Here is a 14,270-nt window from a genome sequence, read left to right as displayed (position 1 = left end):
GCTCCCCATTAAGGAATCAAGATACCTTGTCCAAAAGCCTTGCAAAATCAAAGGAAGCAAGGCAGGTGAGTGCAGGGAGCCAGCAAAAGATGGGGTTTGAGCCCCTCGAGGGCATCAAACGGACAAAGCAGCTCCTGCTACTTGGACTATGCCAACGCAGTTCTGACACTGGATAAATCAACAGGTCCTGAGACAGAGCTACGGCCAATGAACTGCAGGAGAGCTTCAGGGACAACTCAGCAGCAAGATCCCCTCTCACCAAATCTCAGCCATTTATCCATCACTTAACCTGCCCAAGCTGTGCCGGCTCCCCCTGTGCTCGGCGAGGACACAGATGGACATCATATGTCTGTCCGGTGATAAATCACACCCAGGAGCTGCTGGAGGATGGTTCATACTGGAAGAGTCATTTCTTTTGGTGCTACCATGGATAACAAACATCTGTTTTATCACAGGGAACACAGCTGAGCATGTGGCTGGCAGAAAACACAAAACATATGTAAAATGGGGCACCGTGCTACGCGAGATGGAAAGGATTGTGATCGTTTGAGACCACCTTTATTTTTCCATACCAATATAGTACAAAACCTCAGCATGGCACCATCAGACACAGCTCAGCCTCAGCATGCTCTCACAGACGATAAAAAGGATCACTTATGTAAAAATGCGTGTGTGCTGCAGGTAGGACAGCCTTCTATTTATCCAAGAAACCTAGCAAAGGCTGGGAAGCTGGGACTGAAGCCAAGGGCGACAACCAGAATCTGGATGATACCGCTGTGATTGCTTATCACTCTGCTTGATACTTGGCTTACCAAAAGCAGGTTTCTCAGTTCAGCTGTACCTGCCTTTAATTAAAGGATTTTGTGCCTGCAACACTAGGGGAAATAAAAATGCCCAAAGCATGCACAATGTACAAAGCCAGGAGGTGCAGTGCTGCTACGGAATAAAGAAGCTTCTGTGACCTTCAAGAAAAATTGCTGTGTTAAGTTGGAACCTCAGGCACTTGGCATTGAATTCAGTTCAGTGCAAATGCTAATTTTCTTTCTCCTTCCTCAGCCAAGTTGCTGTATCTCCAGTCAAATTCTGCAGTCACTTAGGAAAATGCTGCACCACTCTGTCACCTTCACAAGAGCAAGTCTGCAGGAGCAGCTCGGGCATCAAGGAGTTCTTGAGATTATGGAGTTTGTCCCGCTCCTGTCAATTTCTTGATTGCTTCGTTAGCAGGGGTTAAACTCACGAAAGGAACAAAGCTCATTACCTCAAGAATAGCCTGAAGTACAAAGCATTTCTGCCACAGAAACCCAGGACCGTCCTGCGACCTTCCTAAGAAGTCAGCTGCAAGAAGAGGAAAGCCCTGGCCAGGACATCTGATGCACAGAACTGGACACGGACACCCCAGGATCCAAAAGCTGGATGACAGCCATGCTGGACTGGTTCAATTCAAAGACCAGTGGGAAGAATCCCAAACCCCACAGTATTACCTGAGACCTAATAACCTGGCATGTTTGGTTGTTTCCCCTTGCTGTTCTCCATGCTAAAGGAAACTGGCGGATTTGCTTAAGTCGCTTATTCTTTCTGCTTGACAGCTATTCAGCTAGTGCAAGAAGCAGGAAAGAAAGTCTAACCAGAACTAATAGATTTGTTTTCCTGGATCAACTTCCACACTAGGGATTAACACAGATGCTCTGCGGAGGTTATCTCATTTTAGGCAAACACAACCGGGCTGACTCTCCCGCTTTAAGGCATGATGAAAGTGGACACGAAAGTCTGCTTTCCTCATGGACATGTCCAGTTCAACGTTTTTACCTCCAGAGATTTTATACTCCTTTTTATTGAGTAGTTGTTGAAAAAGACATGTCACAGCACACAGAGGTACTCACCATATGCTCGAGTTTTTGCAAAAACTAGTGGAAACATACTAGCACCCTAGAAGAGGTATTTTCAAATTTCTTGTCTATTTATTCTACTAACAAAACGCCACTTTGGTTGTTCAATGCAGCAAGAACACAGCAGAGAGCAAAGAGTAAGTACCACTCTCGAGGACCTGATAGCTCATTTTCAGTTAGACCACAGGCTCCTTTAGCTCACGTCTCCAGCATGTCTCTCGGGACAACATAAGAACATGTCAAACTTCTAGTGCTTCTCCTTTTGCACCATCTTGGCTTCCATCAGTCTGCAGCTCCAGACTACCTGAATCAGAGGTGCTTTGGCTGTGTCCAACAGTTCCTACAGGCATCTTCTTTCATTAATTGCTTTCTGAACCAATATAAATGTTTCAAAACCGACAGGCCACTAGAGGACACCAATTTGTCTTTTACTCTATGGACTGAGCCGGTTTGCAGAGCGATCTGCATAACTGAAAAACCAACACAAACTGCTACTGTCTGCATTTTCTCTTGAAGGCCGTATTTCTGTAATTACAGGAAGGTCTCTCTGGAGTTAAAGGCTGATACCTGTTCAGTGAACAAAGAATTTGGAATTTAGGCATATTCAGTCCTTTCTCCTTCCCCTTCTGGCCAGCACATCCACACTTATTTTCTCCTCTGTGAGAGAACAAGAGAGCCTTTACAGTAAGACTCCACCAAATCATTCTGCTACTTATTGCAGTAGAAGATGCAGCACAAGCCAATGGGTCCTTTCAAAGATGTGTGCTCGGTAAATATATGAAGCTTCAAATAGAAACATAAAGTTGGAACCCCCTCCAGGGTGGCAGGAAATCGTTTCCATCAGCGCACCGTGCTGGGAGAGCTCACAGCTCTCAGATGGGGTCCTTCCTTCTTAAAGTAGCGTGGTCCCACCTGGCTCAAAGGGAATGAAAGTGCAGGGCACAGAGCAAAGGGGGGCATTCTGTGAATACGAGCATTAAAATATAGTGTAAAATGATGTAACGCTGCAAAATCAGTGTGAAGATTTAGGTGTACTTAGGTGGCAAAACACACTGCTTCCTGCTCTGCAATGCTCCCTGCTAGCCCCATGCTCACAGGGCATCCAAGCCACGGCAGGAGGAGAACCATCCTTTGAAGCAATGCCATGAGAGAGAGGAGAACGCGAAGGAGCAGTCGGTGGCGGATGTCTTGTGACAGTAAGCCATGCTGCATATTTCATCAGGATGCAAATTCCTCTTTGCTGAAATCTACTGCAGGCTGACTTACTGACACAGCGTTCCAGTAACATGCTTTAGGAAAGGCGTACAGAAATACAAACACTCTGTGTTTTTTCCTGGGTAGTGTGCATGACCTCAAAAGCCAGCTTTGTCTTCTTACCCATCTGGAGAGAACCACAACGGCTTAACTTGGGCTGCAGACTATTCAGAGCACAGAGGATCAGCACACTGAAACTCATCGATGCCACAAAAGGTTAGTTTTGGAAAGCATTTAAGGAGAACAGCTTTCACAGTTCTCAGACCAAACAACATAACAAATTAAACATATGGTGCAATTTGATGAATGATAATAGGACAGTTTTATTAGTATTTCATGTTTGGAGAACATGGCCATTAAAGTAAGTTCTGGCTGCATAAAGGAACACGCTGAGAGGTAACACAAGTCCCTTCCCATGTACACCTTTAATATCCTACTCCTGGGTGACAATCCCAAAAGACATTAATGTAAAGCATAAAAACCAGAATAGACAGAGTGAATAGATTATTTCCTACCTTCATCTCCTCTTCCATTTCAGACAGTTTCCGCTCCAGAGCTCGCTTCTCCTGTTTACAAGGATTCATAACAAAGATGGTCACAAGGATTTAGAAGAAAAACTTACACTACATTTTCTTTTAAGGAAAAATAAGAGTCTTGTATTTCTGTAGGAGCATTCACTGAAAGGCATCTCAAAGCAATGCACAGGTTACAACCAGGAGCTGATCAGATGGGACAGGGCAGCTGGTAAACCAGCAGGCAATATGTGCTGGGCCCATTTCCGCAGATCCTGAGGTCTCTTCACACTCCTTCAATGAAACTAACCCCTACCTTTAGTGATCCCAGTTTTCAGGACTTTCTGATGTAATGTGATTTTGAGCTCTGTAGGTGAAGCCATGGATTTAACTGCACCCCACTAAAGGAGGCAATGACAAAACTCAAATAAGAAACAGTGAACAGGGAAAGGTGCCTGGAAATTCTGCTTCTCCAAGATTTAGGGCTTCAAAGCTGTAAAGCTGACTGCTTTCACTATATTTTGGACTTCTACAGAGGTAGGTTCTGCCATGTGAGTACTACTGGTGCCCTCAGTGGACAGTTAGAGCCCTTGCCTTGTCCTTTAGGGAGACGTCTGGACTCCACCAATGACTTTTTCAACATGAGAGGGCTCAAACTGCCCCAGGAAAGTGCACTGAGCAGGAGAAAACAGCAAACGTGGGTCAGGAACAGGCTTTACACTCTCTGCCCCGCTCCTTTGCCCTCTCCAAAGAAATATGAGGCCAAGGGAGTAAGGAAAACACAGCTTTTGAGTGTGGCCGTGGATGATAGGTCACTTTTTTTTTTGTCCACAGCACACTTTATCCAGGGATTCATGAGTGCAAAATGAGTAAGCCATCCTGGAAGCAGTTAATGCCATCTTCACTGAGAACAGCTGGGCGCTTTTTTCCTCTCTAACTCTCAGAAACCTGTATTTGTGGCTGTCATGATCCTAATTCAACAAAACCAATGCAGGACATTGCCCCAGCTTGGAAGCATCACAGGGGTGGGAGATGGGATGCGTGGTGTGAGCTCCCTCTGGTTGGGGATGTCCACTCAGGGCAAGTGCTCTGACCACCACATTCTCTTTCTTTTCCAAAAGAAAAGCTCCACTTGTGTCATGACTTCCCCCCACAGCTATGTTCAGATGACAGTGATGGTTGCATATTTGTTAACCCCACTCAGCCTGCTTTAAGCACACCTAGAAATCAGGCCCACACAGACTGCTGCTTTGAGAATCTCAGTCTCGGGGTGCAGAGATGCTCAGCTGAGCTTACATGGCAGTGCCATGGTCTGAGCATCAGCTCAGCTTCAGCAACCTGGGTAACTTCAACAGTCAAAGCCTGGCACCTGTGCCAGTAGGTATATCACACACTTGTACTAAGGGCTGATGTGCTCTGCCTAACTGTCCAAAGTGGGGATCCTGAACGTCACCTCCTCCAGACTATATCTGGCAAATCCTGGGAAGTGTTTACACATAAATAATTAAGGTCTTTCATGGTAGGAATTAAATTTAAACACACAGTTCGACCATCCAGCAAAGCTCCTAAAAATTCAGGAGATGAAACACTTTAGGAGGAACCTCCACTTCAGGCAACCTCTAACATGTAAGTGGACGTTACTGAGAAACTGGGGCCAGACTCCAGCGCCCAGGTACATGGTGGGAGAATGAGTAGTAAAAGCCAACAGCTGAAACACGGGAGGTTCTGACAAGCTAGAAGGAAAAAAAAATTCACTATGAGGATAGTTAGGAACTGGATGAAGGGGCTGCAGCTGTGGAAACTCAGAGGTCTTCATGAAATGATGGGACAAAGCCCTGACTAACCTGGCTGACTCTGCTGGGATGCACTACAGATCTACTCAGGTCCCTTCCAATCTGACCAAAGCTATGGTCACTTAAGGCAGAGATTCAGCTAGACACTGCCTGTTCAGCTTAGCTTACTGCAATGAATCTGACTGTTCAGTTAAGAGAAAGGAGCATTCAAACATTCAGATTTCAAGTATAATCACAAGATAGACACCCAGCTAGTGTTTTGCCTTCTTCTCCCCACCACCCCAAAACAGTCTTTATTTATAAGGATCAAGAATATTTCAAAGCATAATGGACTAACAGTCTCTTAGCATGATACAATACAATTCGTTGGTCTGCAGCTTCCTGTAATAAAAGAAGGAAATCAGAACTAAGCTGATTTGCAAAGAGAGCAGAAAAATCTCAGATGCTGAAAAGGTCAGGATACAATTATCACTGTGCACTGCTCCACAAGGCAAAAATATAACTTATCTTTTAATTAACACTTTCCTTCAAGAAATTACTATGCCCTGCAGAGCAACACAAGGCAAAGATTGCAACTCAGAAGAAAGCAGAAACACATACCCTTTTCTCCATCTCCAGCATGCTGGACCGGTCAGAAGTTTTCTCCTGTTTCTGCTATGTAAATTAAAAATAGAAAGCTATTAAAACTGAGACACATTCACAGGGTGCTGCACAAAGGCCTAGATAGCCTACAGATGCACTTGCCCAGAGAAGAAGCAGTCTTTACAGAATCACTCACACTTATTTCTGTGAAAAGTAAGTCTCCCCTATAGCACCTTCCCACCCAAGAGCTAAATCCTTTCCCATGCTGGAACATGCACTGGCTTGTCATGGGCCAGTGCTCAGTTTCTCCAGTCTAGGATCTGGTTTTTGCCTTACCTGGGTTGCTTTTTCCAACTTTGATTTGATGTCAGCCAGCTCAAGCTGGGCTTCTTGCAGTTTTGACTTCAGCTTTTGGTTTTCAGACAGGGCACTTTCATATAACTGAAATATGAAATAAAAGATTTCAATTAACCAGGCTGCTCTTCGGCTGCCGCACAGACCCAGTTCTGCCGCGCTACTCTGAGCAGACGTGTGTCCTCAGCATTGAGCAGAGGCAGCTGTGTGGTTTGCTTCGCTCCCCCATATCAGGATATTAGAAGAAGGGCAAACAGAACTAGTCTGGATGCTTTACCTGCGTTTTCATAATTCACATGAAATAAGAAAACAGCTGTTTAATTTTGTAGGGTGTTTAAACACAGCCAAGGGGCAAAGAAAAGGGATGCTTTTAATTTAGGTAAACTACCAAGCATAATAAAGTACTAAGTTATGTAGGCTGGATGTATCTGAACCTGTGATTCCGTTGTGCTCCCCAACACAACACACCCTAGTTGCTCTTGTGTGCTTTTAGTTTGAAGAGGAGGAGAAAGAAGGACAATTTTAGGCCACTCCAAAATGGATTTTTTCCCTTCACTTCCTTCAAACAAGCAGAATTCCATACCTCTAAGAGGACAAAGTGGGCATACTGCCTGCCTCTTCTGGCCAGACATGTTCATGAAGAAGAGTAGGGTGCTGCTTACCGTGCAAGGCTTTTCAGCATTATAGTCATTTCAGAATTAAGGCCATCTTAATCTGTTTACTTTTCATATGGTCTTTGCATTGATACTAGATATGCATGGCAGTCCATATTACTGCCTTTCAAGGATTACGCTGAAAGTTTCAGAGATTATAGAAAAAATAATTCTGGACTGTTGTATCAGCAAAAAATTCTGTGGGGATATGCATGCTTCAGCCATGCTGGCATGCTCAACAGTATCTTTTCTTGCTCCTTTCAAATTCCTCCCAGCATTCCTCCAGCCTGACTCCTCAATCCCCCTTCCCCCAGATAACTGACTTTGCACGGTGTCCTTTCACCCCTTGTCTTTTTTTGACCCTCTGAAGGGCTGATGCATTTGGAAAAGGCTGGTGTGATGCCCAAAAGCAATGGAAACAGGGAAAATGAAAATAACCTTTTTCTCTTTCTTTCCAAAGACTCTCAGTGCAGGTTTCTGCAGCAACAGGCAGCTCCCAAGGTACATGCAGTGACAATAATACATTTAAAAACTCCTACTTTTTTATAGTCCCTGTTACTCTCCTCTTCTGCTCTGCTGCTGAGGGCAGCTAACCGGTTCTCCCTCCGGGTGTAGGCACTGGAGCGGCTGGAGGCACGATCACTGTAGGAGGAGTCACTGGTGGTAGGGTTCGTAGCTGCTTCCAACCTAAAACACAATGAAGATCTAGCACCGTGGAGCCGCTGTTACTTTGGGACAGCCAGTATGAGCCCGACCAGTCGGGACTCGAGGCCGTGGCAGAGCACAGGTGCTGGGATAGCTGAGAGCTCCCTCCACCCTGCAGGAGGGCATTGCTGCTGAAGGCCAGGCAGCCACCATCATTTTAAAAACTGGAAAAAATCCAGTGGGTATTAGCCCAGACCCCAAATGGGCAGTAATTTCCCATGGAGCTCTCATCTTCATGGTGGGAATGGGCTCCATTTCTAATAGGGCACAGAGGGTTTTTCTTCTCTGCAGAGTAGCTTTTCAATAATTTGAGGAGCAAAGGATAAAAGCAAAGTGGCCCAACACTTGAGATAGGGTAGGAACCAAATGGCCAGTACCAGCTTCAGATTATGCTGTTAATTTGAAGCACAGGGAATCCCCAAAGCCATACAAAAACATGCTGTTGATAAACATTAAATACAAAAAATGCCAAAGAATAAAATTCTTACCTGGAAAGTCTTTCATGCTGAAGGAAAAAAAAAAAGAAAGAAAAAGGGAATTAATAATGAGGAGAATTAAAGGTTCAATTCAAGAACTGTAGAGCTACCACGCAGCAGCAACTTCCTACCCCTAATACCAGCACCTAGCTCACAAGCTAAACAGCATTGCTTTCCATACCTAAACTGGGAATCACCAATCCCTGCCTGAATCTTTTCAACTCCTTCAGCTTCTCTGAAGTATTTCAGATTTCATTTCTTTTGCTAATCTAAAACCTACTGAACCTTGTTCTTCAAATCCTCGTTTCCAGAATTGAAATCCATTCCTTCGAACCAAAACTAATCTATTGTTTGGGAATCACCCATCCCTGCCTGAATCTTTTCAACTCCTTCAGCTTCTCTGAAGTATTTCAGATTTCATTTCTTTTGCTAACCTAAAACCTACTGAACCTTGTTCTTCAAATTCTCGTTTCCAGAACTGAAATCCATTCCTTCGAACCAAAACTAATCTATTGTTTCCCTTCTTAAATTCAGTTATTATTCCTGACTTTGATCACTGTCCTATGTGTGATGTGGGTGAGAGGTATTAATGGACCACGACACACAGAGCTCGCTGTGTATTTGTGTTGAACTTCAGGAAACCACAAACCGTACTTTTTTTCCATGGGCAAGTACTTCCCCCATGAAGAAAAGCTTCACCATGGCAAGATGATACACAGTAGAAGCTGCACGAGGAAAGGAGATAAGCCTTACGCCAGCGAAAAGAGCAGATATGTTGTTTGAAGTGTGTGTTAGGTTCTTCTTTCCCATCAACTTCCAAATCACCCCTGTGCTGTCCTCAACCCTGCCTTTGCTGCAGCCCACAATTGCAGAAATCAAATGGTAATGGCATAGGTGTCCTGCAGGATACATCGCACTGACCTGCCACCTCCTTCTCCGCAAGGTTTCTCTTTGTCTGGCAGACATTTACTTAAATTCAAGGTGCAGTCAAACTCTTTTTCAGTCCCTTGAAGTGGAAATTGAGCCCAATATTCCCCTACTAGTTTTATTAGCAGCATCATTTCTCTGAGTAAGCACAAACCACCTGCAGGTGCTACCAGTTATTTCCCTACCTCCTTTTTAGTAAGTGCAAGAGTCAACACAAGAAGGACATTACAGAGAAGACGAGGGGTCAGGCTTTTAGTGCCCAGACATGCTTGTGCTGGAGTTTGTGCTGGCTAGATAGACCACTAAATCTTGTGCTAAACGCCTTGCTGGGTGGCAGATTTGCTGCCTGTCCAGCATCCCAGTGTTTGAAGACTTCAGACCTCCTGCTCCTGCCTGGCACCCAGACAATACCTCCAATTACTGGGCAGGTATCTGGGAGCACACACACTGCAGACAGCTGAATTAAATCACCCCATTACATGGAGAAGGAGGGTAGACAAGTGACCCGCAATCTCTCCGCTCAAAGCCTGAGGACCACAGGGGCAAGTCCCAGAGCAGCACGGACTGCGCCCAGCCTGTCTGCAACGTGCCCTTTGCCTGCCAGATGTATTACGTACACCTAGTTTTTAATTCAGCCTCCCCTAATGTAACCCTCATCTTGAACCCTGATTCAAGACAGGAGCCTCCCCAAGGAATCTGCAATCTCCGCTTGCTCTGCAACACAGTGTGCAACACAGCAACTCCGACGTGAGACGCAGTGATTTGACCAGTAAACAAGAAACAAACTGAAGAATCCTGGCACATTTGAAGACTTGTGGATGGACAACACATTCAGCCAAAGCTGCTAAATGCAAAGCTCAAAAGGACGAGTAAGCCCTGCTATTAATTAGCATGTTCTCCCTAGAGTTGCGCCTGCAGGGCAACCCTCAGCCAGGCTTCTGGGACAGGTCTGGGTGCCAGCCCCATGCTGTAAAGATGGTCACCAACGCTCCAGGAGCCCATCCCGGTGCTGGCATGGGTCCTGAGCCATGGAAGCAGGTTCAGCCCCTTATTATTTTATTTGCTTTAACCTCCTCTTCATGAATCAAAAGCTTTCTTTGCATCATGCAGGTGAGAAAAAAGGGACACAAGAGATGGCTTTCCACCATAGCTAAGCCCTGCTGCACTTCCATAAGAGATGTTGGATGCTGTCTGAGAAGCTTCTCATGGGGCCAAACACCCAGCAGCTGCCTGCTGTTGTCACAGGGACATCTGCCTGCTTATCCAGACAGCTGTGGCTTGGGCCACTCTCCGTACAAAGCTCAAAGCCAGTAAGCTGGGAAGCAGTTTCTGTGTGGCTGGCCTCTGGCACGAGGCTATTGTTAGAAAGATCTCCCATTTTCAGCTGCAAACATGCTGGCTGATGTCTCCATGGTCTTTTGTTAGCTGAGCTTCTGACATTTGCCTCAGCTGCCTGACAGCTCCCTTTTAATTTTGGCCCAATGACCCAATCTCCCTTACTGAGCAGGAGAGGGGAATTAGGAAGTGATTAACAAGCCTCTTGGTGAAAGTTATTTGTGCACTTTATGCTAATCCCCTTCAGCGACGACTTTTCTTATGATGACAAACGGCTAGGCAAGTAATCCACTTAATATCAAGCTTGCATTTATTTCAACAAACACACCTGCTAACGTATTTGAACAGCGCTGAGGAAGTCCACATGCAGCTGGGCAAGGCAATGTGGAAACCAAGCCGCAAAATCTGAGCAGGTCCCCAAGCCAGCCTGTGCACTTGCAGCAAGAGGGAAAAATCATTTTTGTCTTTTTTTTTTTCCTCCAAAGAAACTAATAATTTCCACAGACAGAGAGAGCAGGGGTATGCTTCTGCAAAGGAAGGGTGGGATAAGAAAGGAATCACTTTAAACATAGCTGCTGGGAACAGCAAAGGGGAAAGTCCCTACGTTTATTGTATTTAAAACCTTCCTGTGATGGATACTGAGATGAATTGTTTCAGACTGCAATTGTCTCTATGTCTCTAAAGAGAAGAAAAGAACTAGACGACACGAGAGGACCTGCACCATTCCTGCCACTGCTGCCAGCATTAGAGCAGAGCAATCCTGCAGTGACCTGCAGCCACCCAAAGCATGCAGCAGCTCCGGGAGTTCTCCAGCCAAAATCTGCGTATTTCTTAGCACTCAGTGATTTCTCCTCCTGTGACTTTATCTCCCTTTAGGCTCATTTAAAGTACATCTCTGCCATAAAACGACTCCAGTGTCTTGCAGAAACAGCATGGAGCTACAGGAAATCTTTGTGTTCGCAGCTGTTGGGAAAGCCGGCATCTTTCCCTCACCCTTCAATTTTCAGGTGCCTCCCTCCACGTTCCTTCAGCTAGAAGTGCTATTTTTGAGACAAAGATGATTACATTTGAAAGGAACTGGATAAAGGCTGAGGTCTGGAAAGCAGAGCCTGAATGAAATGTTACAGCAGCTGTTGGAAGTGTCCCTGCCACAAGGAAAGTTGCAGACCAGTTTTCATGAGCAGATCCTTCTTCCACTTGCTGCTACCTTCAGGGAAGGAGAGAAGACTTATTTATTTTGTTTTAAATCAGTTTCTGGCTCAATATTTTCATGGGTTTTACACAAAGGCCAGTGTTTGTGCTGATATTTCAAGGAGCAGCTTATTCAGGTGGGTTTTTTTGTTTGTTTGTTTGTTTTTTTAAATAATGATGGAGGAGGGGAAAAAATTCCTGAATAAAAAAGTTCTACTTTGCACCTTCAAAAAAAGGCTCTAACTAAAAGAGGTGACAGGGAAAGCAGCAGTTCTTAGCACAAAGAGAGGCTTTGAAGCCCGAGGAAGTGAGTTAAAACAACAACTAAAATCTCATACTCCTGGGAGGCGGCTGTGCAGCGCAGGAGGTATCTGAGAGGGGAAGCATGAGCCCTACATGCAAACATCGGACTAGGCGCTTAACTGAGACATCCCTGCTATTTGCTCGAAGACAGACAAACATTTTCAGAGGCCATTAGGATATCACATTGGAGAAATATTTTCAGTAGAAAACAGCTTCTTTCTGCCTCAGTTCTGCCCTGCGTTTGGCCATAGCACCCTTGGAAACCCTTGCCACATGCTTCCAGCTGCACCTGCACCATCAGCTCAGCAACTGCCTCTCCTTTACTTACTGCCCCTTCTTTAAAAAAAAAAACACAAAAATACTCATTTAAACTTCTGCAGCATTAGCTAGCTCACTGAGCTGTGTATGTAAGTAATGAAGAAGGTTCTGCTTGGAAATGCCATCCCAGAGCTGAAAACTCCAAGGTCGGAGTCAGAAGGTGAAGGACAAAACTCTCCCTCCTTCATTTCCGGAAAGAGAAGTTGGGTGCAAACAGAGGGAGGGAAACAAGAGCTGAGGCACCAAACATACACTTGACTAAGCTGGTGCAAGAAAGGGCTTTCCCTTCCTGATTTTTTCTTAAATGAATACTGTGCAACCTGTTGTTAAGGTTATAACAGGATGCTGAGAAACTGCTGTATCAACTGTACGAATGCATTGAGGTTTTTTTTCTTCCCCTGGCAAATTTGGAACAGCACTGTCAGTTTTGCCCAGACTCCTTCATTTCCCTTGGGATCAAAAGTTTGACTAGAAACATTAACAACCAGGGAAGCATCGGGTTGTGAAATTATCCTTCCTACAATCTAAACAGGGTCATATCACTGCAGGGTTTGGGGCGGGGGGAGGAGGACCCCAGGGAAAAGAGAGGCTCTGGAAGTGGCTGTCCTGATTCAGAAACCAGCACGGCAGCCAGCACTGAGCCAAGACCCCAGCGCTCCTGCTCAAGAGCACCGAGACACCCACAGGGATTACTTTTAAAGGAAAACTTAAAAGCACAGAGCACTTGCAGGTGTGTTTGCAAGTTTCTGGTAATCATCAACTCGTAGACCTCCCACCTGAGAGATCACATCACCTTTCCTCCCATCCATCTCACAGTGGGCAGCACATTGAGGTAGTGCTGGGGGTGGTGGAGGACAGCAGGGTTCAGCTATTCTTGCCAGCCCTCCTGGACAGGGTTAGAGACAATTCAACCCAGGTGAGCTGGCAAAACACAGGACATCTGAGATGGGATCCAAGAAAAAGCGCAAGAGCATCATACTGGACTGATCCTCCCTGTGCAAGCTTCTTTCTTCTGGGCACCCCAGTTCTCACCGTGCTGACATTGGCCAATCCCAAGGAAAAGGCACAGCTAGGTACTGGCTGTGGCTTTACTTGCCCAGACCACCAGGATGCTGCACAGTGCCAGGAATGCCATACAGTTTTGATTTTAGAAATGTTCTTGGACTGTGGAGGGCAGGAACCTTCCCTTAAAAACTCAGAAACTTCTACAGCTGTTAGGAGTTCAGTAAAGTATAATTAAAACCAAATTCCTCGTGGAAGGTTTAGATAAAATGCAGCCCTGAAATGCAGTGCCAAAAGAGGGATTGGCCACTGCTCTTGCCAAATCAGAAATTGGCCTAATTGCTTCCAATTGCATTCTTCTGCGGCTGGGATCTGACCCAGCAAAGGCAGAAAAAGTCTACTATTTACATTTTTTCAAAAAAAAAAAAAAAAAAAAAAAAAAGAAGAAGAAGAAAATAGATGCTTTGGGAACATTTTATGCTTCTTTATCTCCACTGGCCAACCTCAGGAAAATGTGCACTATTTTAAGATAGTTCTCAAGGAATTTATTTTGGTGTGTTTTGTCTCAGAGATCCTGATCAACACTTACGATTAAATAACCACCATTTAACAAGATCTCAGAGCACAGCTCCAGCCCTGCTGTCCTCCTTTTTCTTAATCAAAAGGGGAAGTTTTAGGAACCCCTCAAATTTTATTTTTGCATTGGCAAATATCCTCCTGATGAGTCCTGTTTGTTTTAGAAATTAAGTGTAAAATAAAGCCAGCTGCTTTTGGGGCCAGTTCTTTCCCTCTTATATGCAAAAGCCACCACATTCCTGCAGTTACGTAGCTCTGCTGCTCCTACACCTACATAGGTTTAAATGTTTGGCTGCACTGATGCAGGGCAGCTGTAAAAAGGACAACCTCCCCAGTGTGTCCTGTTGCTGCAGGCAGAAGTCCTCCTGGAGCTGGCACAGCAAGAGCTGAGCTGGAAGGAGGA

The 14,270-nt window shown here is 45.2% G+C and overlaps 1 protein-coding gene across 6 annotated transcripts in view; it reads right to left on the bottom strand.

Annotated features, from left to right (window-relative positions):
• PPP1R12B (protein phosphatase 1 regulatory subunit 12B) overlaps positions 1-14,270 on the bottom strand; it is a 125,090-nt gene that overhangs the window by 9,368 nt on the left and 101,452 nt on the right. For all 6 annotated transcript variants that reach the window (XM_029999632.2, XM_029999633.2, XM_029999634.2 and 3 more), the window contains 5 exons: positions 8,228-8,244; positions 7,574-7,721; positions 6,364-6,468; positions 6,046-6,099; positions 3,656-3,706 (listed from right to left, as the gene is read on the bottom strand). In XM_029999632.2, the coding sequence (XP_029855492.1) occupies positions 3,656-3,706; positions 6,046-6,099; positions 6,364-6,468; positions 7,574-7,721; positions 8,228-8,244 (375 nt within the window). The remainder of the gene's footprint in view (positions 1-3,655; positions 3,707-6,045; positions 6,100-6,363; positions 6,469-7,573; positions 7,722-8,227; positions 8,245-14,270) is intronic.

The sequence above is a fragment of the Aquila chrysaetos genome, chromosome 24 (genome assembly GCF_900496995.4).
Source record: "Aquila chrysaetos chrysaetos chromosome 24, bAquChr1.4, whole genome shotgun sequence".
Lineage (NCBI taxonomy): Eukaryota > Metazoa > Chordata > Aves > Accipitriformes > Accipitridae > Aquila > Aquila chrysaetos.
This window is presented reverse-complemented; position numbering and strand designations above follow the sequence as displayed.